This window comes from Nannospalax galili, unplaced genomic scaffold (genome assembly GCF_000622305.1).
Source record: "Nannospalax galili isolate Female #2095 unplaced genomic scaffold, S.galili_v1.0 scaffold125, whole genome shotgun sequence".
Taxonomy (NCBI): domain Eukaryota; kingdom Metazoa; phylum Chordata; class Mammalia; order Rodentia; family Spalacidae; genus Nannospalax; species Nannospalax galili.
Window position 1 is genome coordinate 1,076,157 of NW_008354705.1, and position 19,501 is coordinate 1,095,657.

A 19,501-nucleotide genomic window follows, 5' to 3' on the forward strand; every position below is an offset into this window, starting at 1 on the left:
CCCAAGAATTAGTATCAGAAGATGTAAAAATATTCCACTAAGAAAAGCAAATAGCCAAGTTCTCAAATTAGCAAACAGCACAAAAAAGACTATCCACAGAAGAAACAAGTAGCCAACAAAATACTCCACCTTAATTAGGGAAGCGCAAATTAAAGTTATGGTAAAAGCACAACTGTGCACCAGTTAGATTGGCAAAAGTCAAAACCAAGTGGAACGAAGAAGGAGAAATAGGGATTTTCAGGTTTCCAGTGGAAATACAGTTGGAATAGCTATTTTTAGAGAGTCCAGAAGTTTCAGAAATTCCTGTACACTTAATGAAATTTGTACAAGACAATTCAACACTGATTATGAAAAATGATAAATGTGGGGCTGGAGAGATGGCTCAGTGGTTAAGAACACTGGTTGTTCTTGCAGAAGACCCGGGTTCAAATTCCAGCACCCACATGGTAGCTAACTGTCCGTAATGCCAGATCCAGGGTTCCGACAGCCTCTTCTGACCTCCGTGGGCATTGCATGACATGAGTGCACTTACCTACATGCAGGCAATACACACGTACACATAAAATAAAAATAATAAATAAAACATTTTAAAAAAGAAAAATGATAAACGTGCTAAGTATCTCTCTAGAAAAGAACACATATATATTCCTAGAACAGAATTTCTTACTCTGGTGAAAATATATGGACCAGAGCAACCTGAAGAAAACTTTAACTAGATTGCTTTGAGTCATAAATGGCCAGTGACTCATACAGAACCATTTTTATAGAGAACATGTAAAATAGCACCCTTTAGTTTATGGATATATATGTTTCTATGAAATAAAAGTATAAAAAATGCATTGGACTGAGAAACACCCAACTCAGAGTCATAGTCTCCAAAAAGGGAGAAAGTAGTTGGCTACACAAAAGAAAAATTGCCCTAATTGTTAGGCTTTATTCTGTGTGTGTGTGTGTGTGTGTGTGTGTGTGTGGTATGCTATACATGTATATATTATATATGTGTACATGTTCATGCATGTGCACAGGTATGTGCAGGTGTGCGAGCACATGTGTGCACATGCATGTGGAGGTCAGAGGTCAATGCCAGGTATTTTCCTCAGTTACTCTCCACCTTATATTTTGAGACAGTCTTCCACTGAACAAGGTTCAATTCAGTTATATTGGCTGGCCAGAAAGCCCCATTTATCCTCCTGTTTCTACCTCCCCAGTGCTGGGAATATGGGAGCACAACTCCACACTCATATTTTTACATGAGTGCTGGGGCTCAAACTCGGGTCTTCATGCTTGCACAACACTTTACCAACTGAACCATCTCCCAGCCCATTATGCATTATTACTTTAAAATAAAAATTCAAATGGAAAATATCAAAGTAATTTACTCAAAATCTCCATATTATTGTTATTCAGAGTAAATCGTTGTATGTATGCTTCTAAAAAAGGAGTTCATCTTAAGAATTATCTCTAAAGACTAATCTGTGAAGTTCAAATTGGCATTTGGGGCTGACTCACCCAGATTTATTTCCATTCGTCTCATGCTCTCTAGGTCAATTTTTTTTCACCCTTTTAGAGTAATCTCTGTTTCTCATACATTTGGGGAAAATCCAAGTGTCATAATCTTCTCTGTGGTTATCAGAAGATCTGTTACTAATAAAGGATGATGAAAATTATGACTGCTTAATAAAAACCCATATTACTCACTGCTTCAGAGACATTTGGTAATGTTTTCGCATCTCAGAAACATCAGCACCTGATCATATCAGAGGAACCTGAGATTAGTGACTGAGTCAAGACTGTCTCTCGGGCAGCAAATCCCCAAAGAAGCAATCCTCACCTGACCCTAAGAACCACTAAATGATTTAACTTCAAATCATCCTCTAAATACATGCATTGTAAGCCTATGTCTAAAACCTGGATGAATTCCTATTTCAGGTAATATTGAGTGTTCTAGTTCTGTTCTGATGCTGTGATAAAACGCTCTGACCAAAAGCAGTTTAGGAGAGGAAAAGATTTATCTGGTTTACACTTTGGTGTCACAATCCATCACTGAGGGAAGTGAAGGCAGAAACTCAAGGCAGGCTTGCCTGCACTTCCACTCAGCATTAGCTCTCACTCCCAGCCAAGGAAGTATAGCAGAAACCATGGAGGAGTGCTGTTTGATGGTTCTCTTGCTGACCTGGCTTTCCTATACAGCCCAGGACTACCTGTCAGGGAATGGTGCCACCCACAGTGGAATGGGCTCTCCTACAGCAATTAACAAGACAATCCCCCACAGTCGGGCCAATCCGATCTAGGCTCTCCCACAGTTGAGACTGCCTTCTCAGGCAGCCCTAAGCTGCATCTAGTTGACAGTTGAAGCTGTAACTAAGACAATGAGGGAATAGTAAGAAATGTTCTGTTCACATGTTTCTGTTCTAAGGGGGCTTTATAGGGAACAAAATACCCTCTAGCATGAGACTTCAGGGTCAAGCAAGCTTCCGAGAGTTGACACAGTCGTTGCTCTTCCAAGTAGTGTCTTCCTTTCCCAATGACATTAAAAAAGGCCTGCTGAAGTCTGGGGAGATGGCTCAGGCAGCAAAGTGCTTGCAAGCAAGCATGAGGATCTGAGTCTGGATTCCCAATACCCACATAAAAGCGCCAGGTGTGGCGGTGCATGCTATAACCCTAATGATGAGGAGGTGGAGGTGGAAGGCTCCCTGGGGCTTGCTGGCCAGCTAGTCTTGTCCACTTGGGAAGCTCCAAGTTCAGTGAGAGACCTGGTCTCAAAAAGTAAAGTGGAGAGTGATCAAAGAAGATGCCTGATGCCAACTTCTGGCCTACACACACCCACATGTCATTGACCCACAAATACATGTGCATACATACACAAAACACACGTAACATCACATACACATAAAAAGGAAAACAAATCCATTTTCTCTTCATTATTGAGCATTAAACCCAGGTCCTCAGGTGTACATTCTACTACAAGCTCGTGCTCAGCCCCTCTCATTAAAGTTCTGTGCCTCTTCTGCCCACACAGTCAGCGTTTAATAAATGCTTCTTCATGAAACCAAGGAGGTTGACCTTGAATTATGTTGTTTCTAGCCCCAGCTGTGAACAGAATACTGGATGGGTATCTATCCTTCAGAACAGGAGAAGCCAGCCTGTTCACAGAGCTGACTCCTCCCCAGGGTACCAGCCAAATTCCAGTTGAGTATGCCCTGTTGAACATGTATTGTGATCTGTGGGTAGAGCACAGACATGTTTCTCAATGTAAGGAAAACACAGAAAAGCTGTTATTTATGTCATTCCAACTATTTTGACTTCTGTTCTCCCTAAGTTTGGTTCTCTCCTTAATCACTAGCTGCACCATAAATAAACAGTCAAGCTTTTCTACCTGCTGCCTTTTATCACTGGCCATTCTTCTTCCCACCTCACCGTTCATGTTTGTTGTGTCCTCTACCTTGAAAAGCTGTTCATAAAAATCCTAGCAAACCTTTGCTGAGCACCCACTTTGTGCTTTGTTCCAGGTGCTTTACAAATATCAGCCACCTCATTTCTCATGCATAATAATTGTGGGTCCTGTTATTATCTCTGCTTCACAAGTGAGGAAATAGGGGCAGGAGGGTGATTTGTTTATTCTGTAGATGTTTCTCACAGTACTTTAGTGAGGCACAAAGATGAAATCTATGTCAAAAGCTCTGTCATAGTCAACTGCAAATATATGTCTGTCTCCTTCATAACAATACTTAATGAATGTTTGTTGAATGGATGAATAAGCAAATATTACTGGCATGTGCCATGTGGGTAGTGAACTTTGAGTCCCAAGAATAACGTAAAGCATAAATTCACCAAGCACCATGTCTATAGCTCAGTAGTCCCATTCCCAAAATATATGACTTTCCATTTCCTTCCTGTTTTCTCTGATTGCACAACCAAAACAATTGTCTGATTGAATATCTCTAAAAGGTCATAATGAATTATTCTGTAATATTTGAAATGCTATGTTCAGAAAGGCCAAACCTTATTTTTTGGTATGAAGTGTCAGTAGTTTTTTTCTCCTTTTTACCAAGCACTTTTTTCAAGGTAAAGATAGCAAGAAGTTTAGAGCAGAGCGCCCTCTTGAGGAAATTGTGGCATTTTCCTTCTCAAGAGACAAGTAAATGAGAAGCCAGGGCCAGTCCTGTCCTAAAACTCAGGTCAACCAATGAGGCTCACAAGTGAGGCAAGCCAAACACCAGCTACCTGAGAATTGATACTTGTAGTTGGTCTGCTCTCATGTAGCAGCTGTAAAATTTTTAAGTGAGAACAAAAACTTCTGGAACTATTTTATTTCTTCATACTCAGTCTTTCATGTAATTTTTCTGTTTTTTAAGCACCTATTTTGTACCAGGAATTGTGCTGAGTGCAGTAGTCAGTGGAGCACAGTCCCTACCTTCCTGTAGTTGACAGCTTAGAGGGAGATCACAGTGAAAATAAGTCTATACATAATAGGTTTATTTATATTTATTGATCAGAATTTACTGTACTGGGGAGAGGCAGCCAGTACATCCACATATTGCTGTTACTAGGCAGTAACTTGGAAAATACACTCAAAAACCATAAAATGTACAAACTTTGACCCAAAAATTTGACTTCTAATAATTTATTCTTGTGAAAAACAAAGGTAAAAATTGAATGCAAATTTTTGAAGTGTTACATATTTAAAAAATATGGACATTGAAGCATTTTCTCTAATAAATTTTAGAATTTAATAATTTAGATTCTGCATGTGCAATAGTATACTAATATTTGAAATATTCGACAACAGACTGTTAAATATTAAGCATGTTGCATCACTCAATAAAATGTCGGCCAGACACTATAAATTTTATGTGTGATCTAAAGCAATTGGCTACTTTAGTGCAGCGATACTTTCCCTTATTAACTTTTCTGCATGTTTACTTGTCTTCCCTTTTTCTTTTCTCCACCTAGGGAAATTATCGCTTTATGAAGCTCTTACTTACACGCAGAGCAAACTGGATGCAAAAGGATCTAGAGGAGATGACGCCTTTGCACCTGACCACCCGGCACAAGAGCCCTAAGTGTTTAACACTTCTGCTGAAGTTCATGGCCCCTGGGGAAGTGGATACCCAGGACAAAAACAAGGTAAGTCATGGGGGTAGTAAGGTGGGGGGTAGAAAATGGGGAAGGGTCTGAATATGATCAAAATGCATTGTATGAAATTCTTGAATCAATAAAGATGTTTTTTTAAAAAACAACGTAATAGACTGTCAAGGGCAAAGACAAACGTGAAAAGAAAGTGAAAGCTTCATTTTATGGTGTCAAGCTTCAAGAAGACCTGCGTTACACCCAGGAAAGTGGTTCACTTTAATCCTGCCATCTTATTCTCCCAGCACCCACATCAGGCAGTTTATAACTGCTTGTAACTCCAGTCCCAGAGGATCCGATGCCCTCTTCTGGTCTCTTCAGGCACTCTTGAGTGTGGGCATTCATATCTACATAAATAAACATAAAATACATCTTTGTTTTAAAAGGTAATGACTTAATATTGATTTAATATTCTAATAAATGCCAGTAAGTACACTTTAAATGAATACCATATATGTCAGTTTTTAAAGTCTTCATGACAGACAAGCTTGGTTCCTGCTCATAGATTACCCAGTTCCAGACTGGATATTTGGGTATGCCACTATGAGAACATACTGTATATCTAAGCATCTTCCATTTCTTTCTGGGACCACTCTTCTCATAGGGAAGCCTGCCTTACAAGCAACTTCAACAAGTTCAGGATTACTACTCGCTTCTCTGAACTTTTATTTGAAATAAAGAAAAGGCCAGTATGTTTTCTTTCTCTTTTTTCTTTTTTGGTCTTTTTGAAACTAGGTCTCCCTGTAGCCCCAGCTGACCTGGAACTTTCCATATAGACCAGGCTGGCCTTGAACTCACAGAGATACGCCTTCCTCTGCCTCCCGAGTGTTGGGATTAAAGGTGTACATCAACACACCTGGCTTTATATTTTCTTTTTTTAAGAAAACAATATTTTATTTATTTTATGTGTATGAGATTTTGCCTGCATGTATGTAAATGCACCTGTGTCATGCAATGCCTGAAGAGACCGGAAAAGAGCGACAGATTCCCTGGAAATGGAGTTACTGACGGTTGTTAGTGGCCATGTGGGTGCTGGGAATTAAACCTTGTTCCTCTGCAAGTCAGTTCTCTTAACTGCTGAGCCATCTCTCCAGCCCCGCCAATATATTTTCTTAAAGTATCTTTTCTTGGGCTGGAGAGATGGCTCAGTGGTTAAGAACACTGACTGTTCTTACAGAAGACCGGGGTTTGAATCCCAACACCCACGTGGCAGCTAACAACTGTCTGTAACTCCGATTCCAGGGGATCCAACAGCCTCTTCTGTCTTCCGCGGGCATTGCACGACACGGGTGCACTTATCTACATGCAGGCAATACACGCATACACATAAAATAAAAAATAAAATATATATTTTTAAAAAGTATCTTTTCACCGGGCGTGGTGGCACACGCCTTTAATCCCAGCACTTGGGAGGCAGAGGTAGGCGGATCCCTGTGAGTTCAAGGCCATCTTGGTCTACATAGTAAGGTCCAGGGCAGTCCCACTACAGGGAGACCCTTTCTGAAAAAAAAGAAAAGAAAAAGAAAGAAAAAGACTGGAAAAAAGGATAATAGATATTAACAAAAGATTGGTCACGTTCAGTTTTGACTGTTAATTATCTATGTAAATATTAGATAGATACACGGAATTACTTTCTTCATATTTGAAAGCCATGGTGCAAATAAGGTGCTTTACTTGAGGTAGGCTATTGCTTAGTAAAAGATGTATTCAAGGCAAGCTTGATCTACACAGTGAATTCCAGGCCAACAGGCCAGGTGGGCTGTCTCAAAAAGACAAAAGACAAAAGACAAAAAAAAAAAAAAAAGAAAATCTTTTCTTCAGTAGCTAGGCTTAGCTATAACTCTGTAAAAGTACCTTCAATTTATCTTTTAATATGAAGTATCCCAGATCTATGGATTTCCTATGGTATACCTTCTTCCTGATAGACATTAAAATTGAAATCATTCTATGAAAGCCTAAGGTGCCTGGTGATGCCCAGAGGCACAGCATCAGAGACATCACTTGCCCCACTGACAATTTTTCATAAATTATCTTTTTTTTCCCTATAATTTAGCAGTAGTTAAGGAACCAACTGACTGATGAATAAGAGGTCGGACTCTGGAGTCACGCTGCCTGGGTCAGTCTCAGTTCAGCCACCTTATGTCTTTGCGAAGCTTGCTTGTTCTCCTTGTTAACATCAATCACATGCAAATCAAGTCTCCCAGAGATGTCATGATGACTGTGATATATAAGCTCTCACAGCAGTGCCTGCCACAGGAGATGCTCGGGAAGCCAGGTGTGGCCATGGTTCTTATTTTGAGCCCCTCTCCACCTTGCAGCAAACAGCTCTGCACTGGAGTGCCTACTACAACAACCCCGAGCATGCGAAACTGCTCATCAAGCACGACTCCAACATAGGGATTCCTGATGTGGAAGGCAAGATCCCACTCCACTGGGCAGCCAACCATAAAGACCCCAGTGCTGTCCACACCGTGAGATGCATTCTGGTGAGTCGAATGGTGCTATGGACCCAAAAGCCTTTTTTAGGAAAAGTTTAATTATGAAATAGCCAATAGGCACAAAAGCATTTCTGTGATGTACAAACAAATTACAATATGAAAGAATCAACATGGGGACTCATCCCATGAGAGACAAAACATGTAACACACCACAGAGAGCTGTCCTGGGCTCCAGGCCCCAGCGGCATTCACTCCACCCTCAGCACTTCCCAGTTCATGTTCGTCATGCTCAACTTTATCTTGTACTTGTTTTTTTAAAATTGTTTTTATTAAATTTTGTTGTATTTCATTTAGAATCTCTCAATCTGAATCACCTTTATAGCCCCGTACCCACCAGCACCCTCCCATAGCCCCCCCACTGGAACCCATATACTCTGTCCTGGATGTTAAGGCCCACTGTGTCAAGTCAGTGTCCCCAGGTCTTGTACTTGTTTTTTAAATATTTTAAAATTTTCATTTGTGTGTGTATGTATATATGCGTGTCCAAACAGAGAAGCCAGAGGAGGATGTCAGGTGTCTCCTCTGTCACTCTCCACTTTGCTTCTGTGTGTGCGTGTGTGTGTGTGTGTGTGTGTTTGTGTGTGTGTGTGTGTGTGTGTGAGATGTAGGAGGTTATGTGTGCTTATGTGTGAGTGGTGTATGTGAGTGGGCATATATGTTGTGTGTGTATGTGTGGTATGTGTGGGTGCATGTGGAGTGTGTGTGGTATGTATGTGTGGTATGTGTATGTATGTGGTTGTATGGGGTATGTGATGTGTCATGCCTGTCATTGTTCAGGTGTGCACATATGAGCAGGCATGTAGAGACCAGAGCCATGTCTTCCTCTGTCACTCTCCACCTTATTCTCTTAAGACGGGGTCTCTCACTGAACCTGAAGCTCGTCATTTCAATGAGACTGGCCAGCCATGGAGCTCTCGGAATCCCCTGTCTCCACCCTCCAGTGCTAGGGTTACGAGCACTCGCAACCATGCTCAGTATTTGTATATGTATGTTCATATATGTGTGTAGATGTGTGTGCACATTTGTGTATGTGCATGAGAAAGCCAGAGGTTGACATCAGGTGTCTTTTTCCATCTCTCTCCAGCTACTGTATTTACTGAGGCAGGGTCTCTCCATCAACTCGAATCTTACTAGTTAGGCTAGTCTGGCTAGCTTGGTGGGGTGATAGGTGGGCCTCCACACCCACCCAGCTATTACATGGGTTCTGGGGATCCAAACTTAGGTCCTCACAGTTGAGGAGCAGGCACTTTACCCACTGAGCCATCTCCCCTGCCATATTTTTTTTCTTAAATCTCAAATTCTCCTTGAAGAGCTGTCTTAGCTCCTGGTTTATAGCTCTTAGAACTTCCATTTGTATAGAAATGTTGACGATAAACTAGGGTGGAGAGGTTTTTGTTTTGTCTTGTTTGTTTGTTGTTATTTTGTCTTTTGGAGACTAGGTCTATGTAGCCAAGGCTTGCCTGGAACTGAGGATTTCCTTGAACTTCTGATCTCCTGCCTCCACCTCCTGAGTGCTAGGTTTACAGGCCTGCCCTATATCACTCCTGGTTTATGCTATGTTGAGGACCAAGTTTTGTACGTTCTAGGCAAGCACTCTACCAACTAAGCCGTAGCTCCAGTCCAAACTGTTTATAGTGGTCAGGAATGTCTTCCTGTCAACCTTTTCTTGAAAAGAATAGTCTTGCTGTGCACACAGTCCTAGAGAGGTATTTTTCTCAGTTGTTTTGGGATACTGTTTTTTTGCTTTCTGCCTTTTATTGTTGCTCTTGAGGACTCAAGTATATTACTGGTCCCATGATCAGTCTTTTGTCTGAGCTGTCTTTTCACTCAGACTGCTTTTACATTCTCAGGGTTTTATATTCTACAGTTCTATTACAGTGTTATAGGTGTGACCCTATAAGAAAAAAAAATCCCATTTTCTGGGCTGGGTAGCACCTGCTTATAATCCCAGCATTTAGGAGGTAGAGGCACAGAGATTAGGAATCCATAGTAAGTTTGAGCCAGCCTGAGCTACACAAAACACTGTCTCAAGAAAAATAAATAAATAACTCCTGTTTGGAGCTGGGCATGGTGATTTGGGATTCCTGTAATCTCAAAATTCAGAAAGCTGAAGCCAAAGGATCCTGAGTTCAAAGCCAGCCTAGGCTACGGAGAAAGACCCTATCTCAAAAGTATAATAATGGGGCTGGCAAGATGACTCATCATGTAAAGCCACTTGTCACCAAGGCTGACAAGACTTGAGTTCAGTCCCCAGAACTAACATTGTGGAAGGATAGTACTGGCTTTCACAAGTTGTTCTCTGACCTCCACATGCACACTGTGACATGCATGTTTGTGTGTGTGTGTACATACATGCAGATACACACACACGCACTGAATACATAAATGTAAAAAAAAGGTAATAAAGTTTTTAATCCTATTAGTATACTTTCCGACTATCGAGTCTTAGTTCTGGAAAACATGTAGCCATTATCCCTGCAAATACTGCTTCTCCTCCATTCTATGCACTGCTGCCTTGAGGGTCTCCAGGCGCCTACCTTGTGTATTTCAGACTTTTTCATTTTATTCCCCATGTCACCTCACCTCTTGTTATAGTCCCATCTCCTTGTTTTATTCTGCCACATCCAGAGTAATTACCTCAGATGTATCTTCCAATTTCCCATCTCTCTTCAGCTAAGTCCAGTCAGTTGTTTGGACTGTCCATGGAGTGTTTAATTATACTGACATATTTTTCACTTCTGAAAGTTCACTTGGTACATTTGATATTTCCCAGATTTTCCTGGGAATATAAAAAGCAGTGAGGAAACAGGGAGAATAAAATGAAGAAGTCTAGCTGGGCATGGTGGCACACACCTTTAATCCCAGCACCTGGGAGGCAGAGGCAGGTGGATCTTTGTGAGTTTGAGGCCAGCCTGGTCTACATAGTGAGTTCCAGGAAGAAGTGTGAAACATACATAGCTGTGTAGGCAGGTGCCTGTAGACCCTCAAGGCAGCACCGGAGAGAATGAAGGAGAAGCAATACGTATTCCAGAACTAAGACTCAATAATCAGATGGTCCTGGTCATTAAGATTATTTTATTTTTTTTGTGTATGAGTGTGTTGCCTGCATGTATGTAAATGCACCCATGCATATAATGCCCTTAGAGGCCAGGAAAAGGCATTGGATCGCCTGGAACTGGAGTTACAGACAGTTGTTAGGTGCCATGTAAGTACTGGGAACTGAACCCAGGTCCTTTGTAAGAGCAGCCAGTGCTCTTAATTGCTGAGCCATCTCTCCAGCTCCAATGATAGTTTTTCTTTCCTGATCACTTTCCATCTCATTTTAAATTTTCCTACATATTTCCTAGATAGTTCCTTTATACTACAATATCTCAAATCTGTGGAGACAGTTCTCATTCATAATATCTTATTTCTTCTCTAATTTGATCCAATTTACCTCAGATAAACACATCTTTGAGAGATGCAAGGTCCTAGGTTTGTTCAACCTTTTGACATTGGGACACAACATTATCATCTAAAAGTCCACACTTGAGAGCTGTGCAGCTGAGTTACAGGAGGAAAAAAAGGTGGAAGGAAATCTCCTGTTTTAAGTAAGCTTAGAGTTCTGTGTTCGACCAGCTGTATTTGTAGCTATCCTTGGACATATGGAGCCCAGTGGACACAGCTGGGCCCTTTGCTGGTAAAATAGTCTGGCTTTACAGAAAGCTAGAAACCTGAGATGGTCCTTCAGGGAGGAAAATGGAAGCAACAGGTCTTGGATCTGGATATGGCCTAACCTGAGAAGGAACAATGGCTTGGGTGAGGTAACTTCTTAACTGACGCTGTTCCAGAAAGCTGGGGATTGAAGGCCATGGGCTGGTGGCACTCCTAGAGGCTGAGGAAAGAAGGCATTTAATCTCAAAGGGAGATGATACAAAGATCCAGGAGAAAGAGGCTAGAGAGATGGCTCTGGGGTAAGAGCACTGGCTGCTCTTGCAGAAGGCCAGGATTCGGTTCCAGCCTCACATGGTAGCTAACAATCATCATAACTCTAGTTCCAGGGGATCTGACACCCTCTTCTGGCCTCTGTGGGCATTGTACAACATGGGTACGCTTACATATGTGCATGCAATACACCCACACATGTAAAATAAAAATAAATGAATAAATAGTTTTAAAAATATCCAACAGAAAAATGAATAAATGTTGTAAACTATTGTCTTACAAAGAAATAGAACTGAATCACCAACAAATATACGACTAAAACTCTTAGTCTCATTCACGAGAACCTCAAATGAAAACATCAGTGAAGTGTCTTTGAGGCTCAAAAGAGAAAGAAAATATAGGAAGCTTGATAATTCCAAGCGATTAATTTGTGTCAGCATGTGGGGAATGAAGCTTTTCAGGTTGTCATGGGTGTGCTAATTGGTACAACCCTGGCGAGAGCAGCTTCACAGTACGCAGTTGAAGATGTGGGTGCCTTCATCCAGCAATCCCTCTTTTGGTATCTAACCAAGAGAAAAATTTCACACACTGTGCAACAAAGGACATGTGAGGGAAACATGTTCTTTGTAGCTTTGTGGTTGTGAATAAAAAGGAAATAACCTAAGTCTCCCTGAGGAGGAAAATGGTTTATTCACCCAGTTCAACAAGGAAGTAGAGTTAACAGAGATACCCACAATAGTGCAGGAAAAAAAAGTTGAAAGGAGATGTGTGTGTACTTCCACAATGTAAATATTGGAAACACACACGCAGAATGTGTTATTGTTCACAGATTGCTGTGTGTGTACAGAGGCACTAGATGCAGCTTTAGCTGAATCTATAACAGACACAAAAGCACACTGGGCACATTTTTAATATAGGTAGTGTATGGTGGTTACTCTATTCTTTTCTGTATTTTTATAGTTAAATAGGAAAGAAGTTTTTTAAAATTTAGACCATGCACTTGTTTCTCAGTGTATCTATCATTTTACTTGTGTGTATGGAGAATGTGGAGGATTTGTTTTAGCAAACACTCAGTTAATGTATATGGCAAATATAACTCATTGAGGATTCCATGTGTCTGAGCCTCTGATTCTTGGAATAGGAGGCAGCTCCCACAGAGTCTTTACTGAACTGGCAAGACTACGAGGGCCGAACACCTCTCCATTTCGCAGTCGCCGATGGAAACCTAACAGTGGTTGATGTCTTGACCTCGTACGAGAGTTGCAACGTAACGTCTTATGATAACTTGTTTCGAACCCCGCTTCACTGGGCTGCCTTACTAGGTACGCTGGCTGTAAGTCACAGAGTCAGCAGAGGGACAGGCCTCCACCTTCCCCTCCCTGTTGGTTCCCAGACTATTTCAGTATTTTAATCTCTAATTGATAATGCTATATTATTTCATAAATTGACTTTTTTTGCATGCTTAAAATTTAGCAATACAGACTTATTCTCTGTTAAATATTAGTTTTCATTTCAACATTATGTCTTAACTTGCTTTTATTATAAAGGAATTAGGATTCGTCAAGATGGTACATGCAGTATAGCCCTCTTCACTTGGGGTAGGTAGTAAAGGAGGGTATTCATTTGATGGTTGTGCTCTGACTTTGATATTTGGGATTTTTTTTTCTTCATATTTGCCTTTTGATATCCTGGAGATCACTTTTCCCCATGAGAGAGTAGATATATGTCTGGTGAGTGTGGATGTGTGTCAAATTTTTTGAAGGGGTACAATGTGAGATTTTTTTTCTTTTTGCCAAATAGTTTATCCACTAACCGCCATTGTTAAAATATAAATAATATGGCCTCTTTTTCTATTGCACTATTATTCGTGTTTTCACAGGGGTTTTTTTTCTTAAATTTTTTTTCCTGTTTGCAACCAAATAGATCGGTTGCTATTATTTGGCTTTTAGCTTCCGCCTGGGATTTCAGGAGGAATTTTAGATTCCGTTAGTGGTTATTTTTTTAATTTATCAAAATCATTTTTAAGCCTAGTCAGAGTCAAGAGTAAGCTTCCGCTTTTTCTTTCCACACATTTAAGACAGAATTCAGCCGTCTGTACTCACTGCTTTAGGTATTTGTTAACATAGTCTGGGGGTTTCCCCTAGCTATTATTACCTTGGTGCTAGATTTTGAATGGCACACTGTCCTGTTTGGGGAACGACCGTCGTACTTGCATGCAGCTCTCATGGTCAGATTTATAATGACTATTTAGACTTCAAGTGTCGTTTCGCCCTTTTCTTCTTCCTCCTGAATGTGGGTTACTTTGGGAGTTTCTCTCCTTCACTGGATTCGCTCTTCGTAACTGATGCTTTCTTCCAGTGCCCCGCCCCAGGTTAGAACATCTGCTGAGCTTTTGTTTCCTTCTCTCTCCCAGACGCTGACCTCATTTCATCTCCTTCCATTGCCTTTTCCCATCAGTCTGCTTTCTTCTTGGGGTGCACTTTCTGTTTCATAGGTGCCATCCCTTTTCTCACTAAACCAAAGATGCCAGTTTCCTGACGCTGCCCTCTGGGTCCTTCTTGGGATCATTTCCAGGTATGAGCCTATCTTTCTGATGCTGGTTCTCTGACCCTGCCCTGTAGAATGTTCTGTAGTCTCCACCAAATTGTTCCCTTTGCTCCTCAAACACGGTGAGATGCATTTAGATTGATGGTATGGCAAAGATTGCCTTTGGTCCTACATTTGTGTTTTGAAGACTCCATCTTAAGCCGTATATAAAGAATGGGTAGATGAACGCAACCGCTAGGCAGATCCCTTTGCCTGGCTTCCACTCAGCACAGTCCTGCTCTGCACGCTGTGCCACGGTGTCATCTTCATTGCCTAGTTCCCCACATGCTCTGGAACAGAGAGATAAGACGATTTCATGTAGATTCCTGGGTTCACTAGCTCTCCTTGTTGTTCTGTTTTGCTTTTTGAAACAGAGCCTTGCTATGTAGCTGAGGCTATCTGACCACTTCCTTGTAGCCCAGGCTAGCCTCAAATATTCAGTCCTCCTGCCTCAACCTTTTGAGTACTAAGGTTGCAGGCATGCACCACCATACCCAGCTTGTGAACTCTTTGAACTTTTGTACAGTTTCTGCCTTGTAGAAACTAATTCTTTCAGGCTGTACAGTAGAGTATTGTCCCACCACACTTTATTATAGCCTGCTCTCTTGTTCAGAAAAATACTTCTTTGATGTTAAAAGACTCGGGGGGTGGCGGGGAAGATCAGTGGAAGCCTCACAGGTAGAAAAGATTGCATTTCAATATGTCCACCTGAGCAGTAGAAGGGAACCAGTGTTCAGTTCTGGTAGATCAAAAAGTGGAACCTTGAGTCGAGGGACAGTGAACCCAGGGGGCCCAAGAGAGGACACCCGATAGGACTTTCTCCCAGCTTGGCACTTTGCACTACTGTCATCTTCTTCCCAACTGAGGCACCCACGTTTTAGTGCTTTAGGCTTCAGCTCTGTTCTGCCCTATTGTGGTACACTGGGGAGAAGGGAGAAGGACTGCACTGGGGTGGGGGCTGCTCTGCAGAAACCATTTGAATGGCATCATATACTGGAGATTTTTCTTATACCTTTCTTTTAAATAGATTTAGAATTGACTAATGCCCCTTTGTGAACGTTAACTACCTCATTCTATTTTCAGGCCATGCAAAGATTGTCCATCTCCTTTTAGAAAGAAACAAGTCTGGAACTATCCCCTCTGACAGCCAAGGGGCAACCCCCTTGCACTATGCAGCTCAGAGTAACTTTGCAGTAAGTAGAAACAACTCTCTTTTTTCTTAATAAAACATTTACTTTTATATAATTATAGATTCATATATGCAATTGCAAAAAATAATATAGCATGATCCCATGTACCCTTCGCCCAATCTGTCCTAATGATAACTCCAGTAAAATCTCATAAAAGAAGTTGCCACTGGCCTGATTCAAATTTCTTCAGTTTTGTGGATACTCCTCGCTCTCTATTAATTTAGCAGTTGGCTTTTAACCATCGTTTATACCATTAACTCTGTGATGCAGATGATAGTCTGAATTTTTGTAACACATGCAAAGTTCTGTGATAGTCTGAATTTTTATAACACAGTCACATGCAAAGTTTTATGCAGCTTTTATGTAAACACTCAGCACAGTGTTTTGCTTTGTGGTAAGTGTACAGCAGCATTTTGTGAATTTCATAGCACTGAGGATATCTTAGTGTTCAGCACTCTGTGATTGTCCTGAGAGCAAGGTGGCAAGGCTTTCGAGCTGGGAAACCCACTCTGGAATCCCAGTCATGCAGTTTCCGAGCTGTGTGATCTCACACAAGCTCCTTAACCTCACTCGGTCTTTGTTTCTTCCTGGGTAAAATGAGGATAATTCGACCTCACCTTTCAGGATTGCTGTAAAAATGAGAGCAGATTTATGACAAGTGTCTACTGCACTTGGCATAGAACAGGTATTCAAAGCATAAAACATATTCTTGTGATTACTACTAATAACTATGCATTTTACATATCTGTCAAACCAAAAGTATGAATTATTATTTCCAGAAATAATGAACATTGCCAATAGTTCTTTCCTGATGCCTGATAATCTTTTATGATTACCAAGCACATTCTAACCCATTATGTCCCAGTTCATCCCGCAACTTGATAGTGTGTAGCCTGCTTCCATTTCCTGAGTCTGAGTGACCACCAAGAAGTACTCGTGCAGGGTAGAGGCGCACATGAAAGGAGCCACAGTTGCTTGTCCCACCTTCTACATGAATGTGCACAGTCCAGCTCACAACAGTGCTGTCAGCAGCACAGCCTAATTCATTCTCACTTCTTGACCTCCCTGAATGTTCTGTTGAATACTCACAGTGCTGAAATGTCTCATTTTCATTTCTTTCTTACTCTATATTTGGAAACCAGTTTGAATGCTAGCTTACATGCTAATAATTTTCTCACCCTTTTGTTTTAAACAGATCCAAAATTGATTAATGTCCTTTCTATGTGACAAGTACTTTGTGTGTCTCTTAAGCTGTGCACAGACTGCTCGTATATTAGTCTTTTCTTCCTAGTATCCTAAAGCTTTGTTCAATGTACCTCCTAGAGTCTTTGTAAACCATTATCTTTTATAGTCTCCCAACATCTCAGAAAATTACAAAGTAGTATTTTGATAAGATGCTCTTTCTTATCACAGATAAGAAAGTCATTTGGTCCAAGCTGGTAGATCTATGGAAATCAAAGTCCAGTATGTAATTCAACACAAGCCTATGAGGTCAGCTGTGATATCCCACTTACAGATTTTCTTTAAAATCCATGCTTTAGCTGGGTATGGTGGTGCATGCTTTTAATTCCAACACTTAGGAGGCAGAGGTAGATGGATCTCTGTGAGTTCAAGGCCAGCCTGGTATACATAGTAAGTTCTAGGCCAGCTGGGGCTACAGGGAGACCCTGTCTCAAAAAGACAAAAAAAAAAATACATGTTCTAAGAAACTAAACAGCTTGCTCATGATTTTGAACCAGATTTAATAAGCATACAGATATCAATAATTAAATACTTGTGAGAGTGAGAAAGAATGGCAGAACATTACGGATGTCTACATTAATCTGCCAGTCCGTACTATTAACTCAGAAAAAGTTACAATTTTCTTTTTGAAAAACACTGAAAAATAAGCAAACAGTATCCCCACACTCTTCATTAAGAATAGAATATAAAATTTACAAAGAAACGTCTGTAAATCAGTAAAATGAAGCAAAACAAGGAGTCACTAACTTTTAAATTTTGTTTCTTTAAATATTCTGTGTGTGGGCTGGAGAGATGGCTCAGTGGTTAAGGACACTGGTTGTTCTTGCAGAAGACCCAGGTTCGAATCCCAGCACCCACATGGCAGCTAACAACTGTCTGTAACTCCAGTCCCAGGGGATTTTGACAGCCTCTTCTGACCTCTGTGGGCATTGCATGACATGGGTGCATTTACCTACATGCAGGCAATATACACATACACATAAAATAAAAATGAATAAATTTTTTTAAAGATTTTAAATATTCTGTGTGCATGTGTGTTTTTTGAGACAGGGTTTCCCTGTAGCCCCAGGTATCCTGGAACTTGCTATGTAGACCAGGCTAGCCTGGATCTCACAGTGATCTGCCTGCATCTGCCTCTTGAGTGCTGGGTCTTTAAATATTCTTAATGAACACACATGTTAGAGCTTTCTTCTTCAAGAACTCCTTATATTTTCTTAAAATTAGGAAACAATGTATCATGTTATGGACAAAGTATTCTGATTTTTCCCTGACTCCTGTCAATACATTTGTATTGATATGACCTTGAAACTCAATCTGTTCATGTCTGAAATGAGGAACTAAATTAGATAAGCCTTTGAATTTATTCTTTCTGTCAAATATTTTTTTCGTGTGTATGAGTGTATTGCCTGCATGTACATAAGTGTACCCCTGTCATGCAATGCCTGTGGAGGTCAGAAGAGGGTGTCAGATCCTCTGGAACTTGAGTTATGGATAGTTGTTAGCTACCCTGTTGGTGCTGGGAACTGAACCAGGGTCTTCTGCAAGAGCAGCTAGTGCTCTTAACCACTGAGCCATCTCTCCAGCCCTGGTTTTGTTATTCTTAATTTCATTTGACTTATAAGCAGGGGGAAATACCTCTTCTCAGTGGAATTCTGCATAATAGTTGTTTTGTTACCGTAAAGAATATTACCTTGCTGCCTCCGTATTCTAAATAAAGTTCTGTCTTTACAGGAAACAGTTAAAGTGTTTCTAAAACATCCTTCAGTGAGAGATGATTCAGACCTGGAAGGAAGAACATCCTTCATGTGGGCAGCAGGGAAAGGCAGTGATGACGTCCTCAGGACTATGCTGACTTTAAAATCTGATATTGATATTAACATGGCAGACAAGTATGGCGGCACTGGTAGGAGCTGGCACCCAGGTTCCACTTGTTGGCATGCAGGTTCCAAAGGGTATTATAAAATTGTAAAATAGTGACCTGAGATTATTGTCCTTGACCTAATATTGTTTGCATTAGCTCTTCACTTTTTAAGTGTAAGTTTGCCAGGATCTCACTCCCAAGCCTTTATTTCTTCCAAGAATTATGGCTAAAGTTAGTATATTTCTATGAAGTAAATGGTGACATCTGGTTTATAACTCTAGTTGCTCCTTAGAAATGATTATAGAAGCTTATCATCATTTACTTCTGTGTAAAAAAGAACACAAGCCTATATGCACTTTATCTACACATAGGACTGGAGAGATGGCTCAGTGTGTGAAGTGCTTGCCATGCAAATATGGGGACCAGAGCTTGGATCCCAATCCCTGGGTGGGCCTGGCAGCCTGCCTGTGATCCCAGCGTTTGAGAGGCAGAGACAAGAAATCCAGACTAGGCGAAACAGCTCACTCCAGTGAGGGGCCCAAAACCCTGCCTCCATATATAAGGTGGAGTGTAATTGACAAAGGCACCCGATGTGGACTTCAGGCCTCCACATGCACATGCACACATCTGTGTACTCGCACACATGCAAACCTGCATATACACACAGATGCACACCACACAAAACATGCATATGCAAAAAACTGTGTGTATTTAGTTAACATTTCCAAAACACATTTTAAAGGATGCACACATCTAAATGTGTTCTCACGTCTCATTTTTATGCTCTTTTCTTGAGTTTGAGTGGCATGACTGCATGCTGCATCTCCCACAGTAGAGACGCCTCCCAACCCTGCAGCATTCACAGCTTCTAGTAGGCCTGGCACCTCAACTTCTTACTAGATGCTTGCTTTAACCTCTTTCTCCAGTGAGAGAGCCCTTTAACTACGTGTTGGTTACTAGGAGATGTGGTTTTTAGCATTCAGTGTCAATGTGGAGGTCTCTTCTTTGTCTGATATCCCAAATGCAAGTCAGAAGGAAAAGTAAAATCATACACCAACGCAGTAACACTG

At 41.0% G+C, this 19,501-nt stretch overlaps 1 protein-coding gene across 6 annotated transcripts in view; it reads left to right on the top strand.

Annotated features, from left to right (window-relative positions):
• The window catches only part of Invs (inversin), a 182,788-nt gene that overhangs the window by 116,244 nt on the left and 47,043 nt on the right, over positions 1–19,501 (top strand). For 5 of the 6 annotated variants that reach the window (XM_029555430.1, XM_029555432.1, XM_029555433.1 and 2 more), the window contains 5 exons: positions 4,954–5,127; positions 7,449–7,616; positions 12,694–12,874; positions 15,222–15,331; positions 18,302–18,473. In XM_029555430.1, the coding sequence (XP_029411290.1) occupies positions 4,954–5,127; positions 7,449–7,616; positions 12,694–12,874; positions 15,222–15,331; positions 18,302–18,473 (805 nt within the window). Of the gene's footprint in view, positions 1–4,949; positions 5,128–7,448; positions 7,617–12,693; positions 12,875–15,221; positions 15,332–18,301; positions 18,474–19,501 lie in introns of all 6 variants that reach the window. The other variant, XM_029555431.1, reaches the window with a different exon arrangement.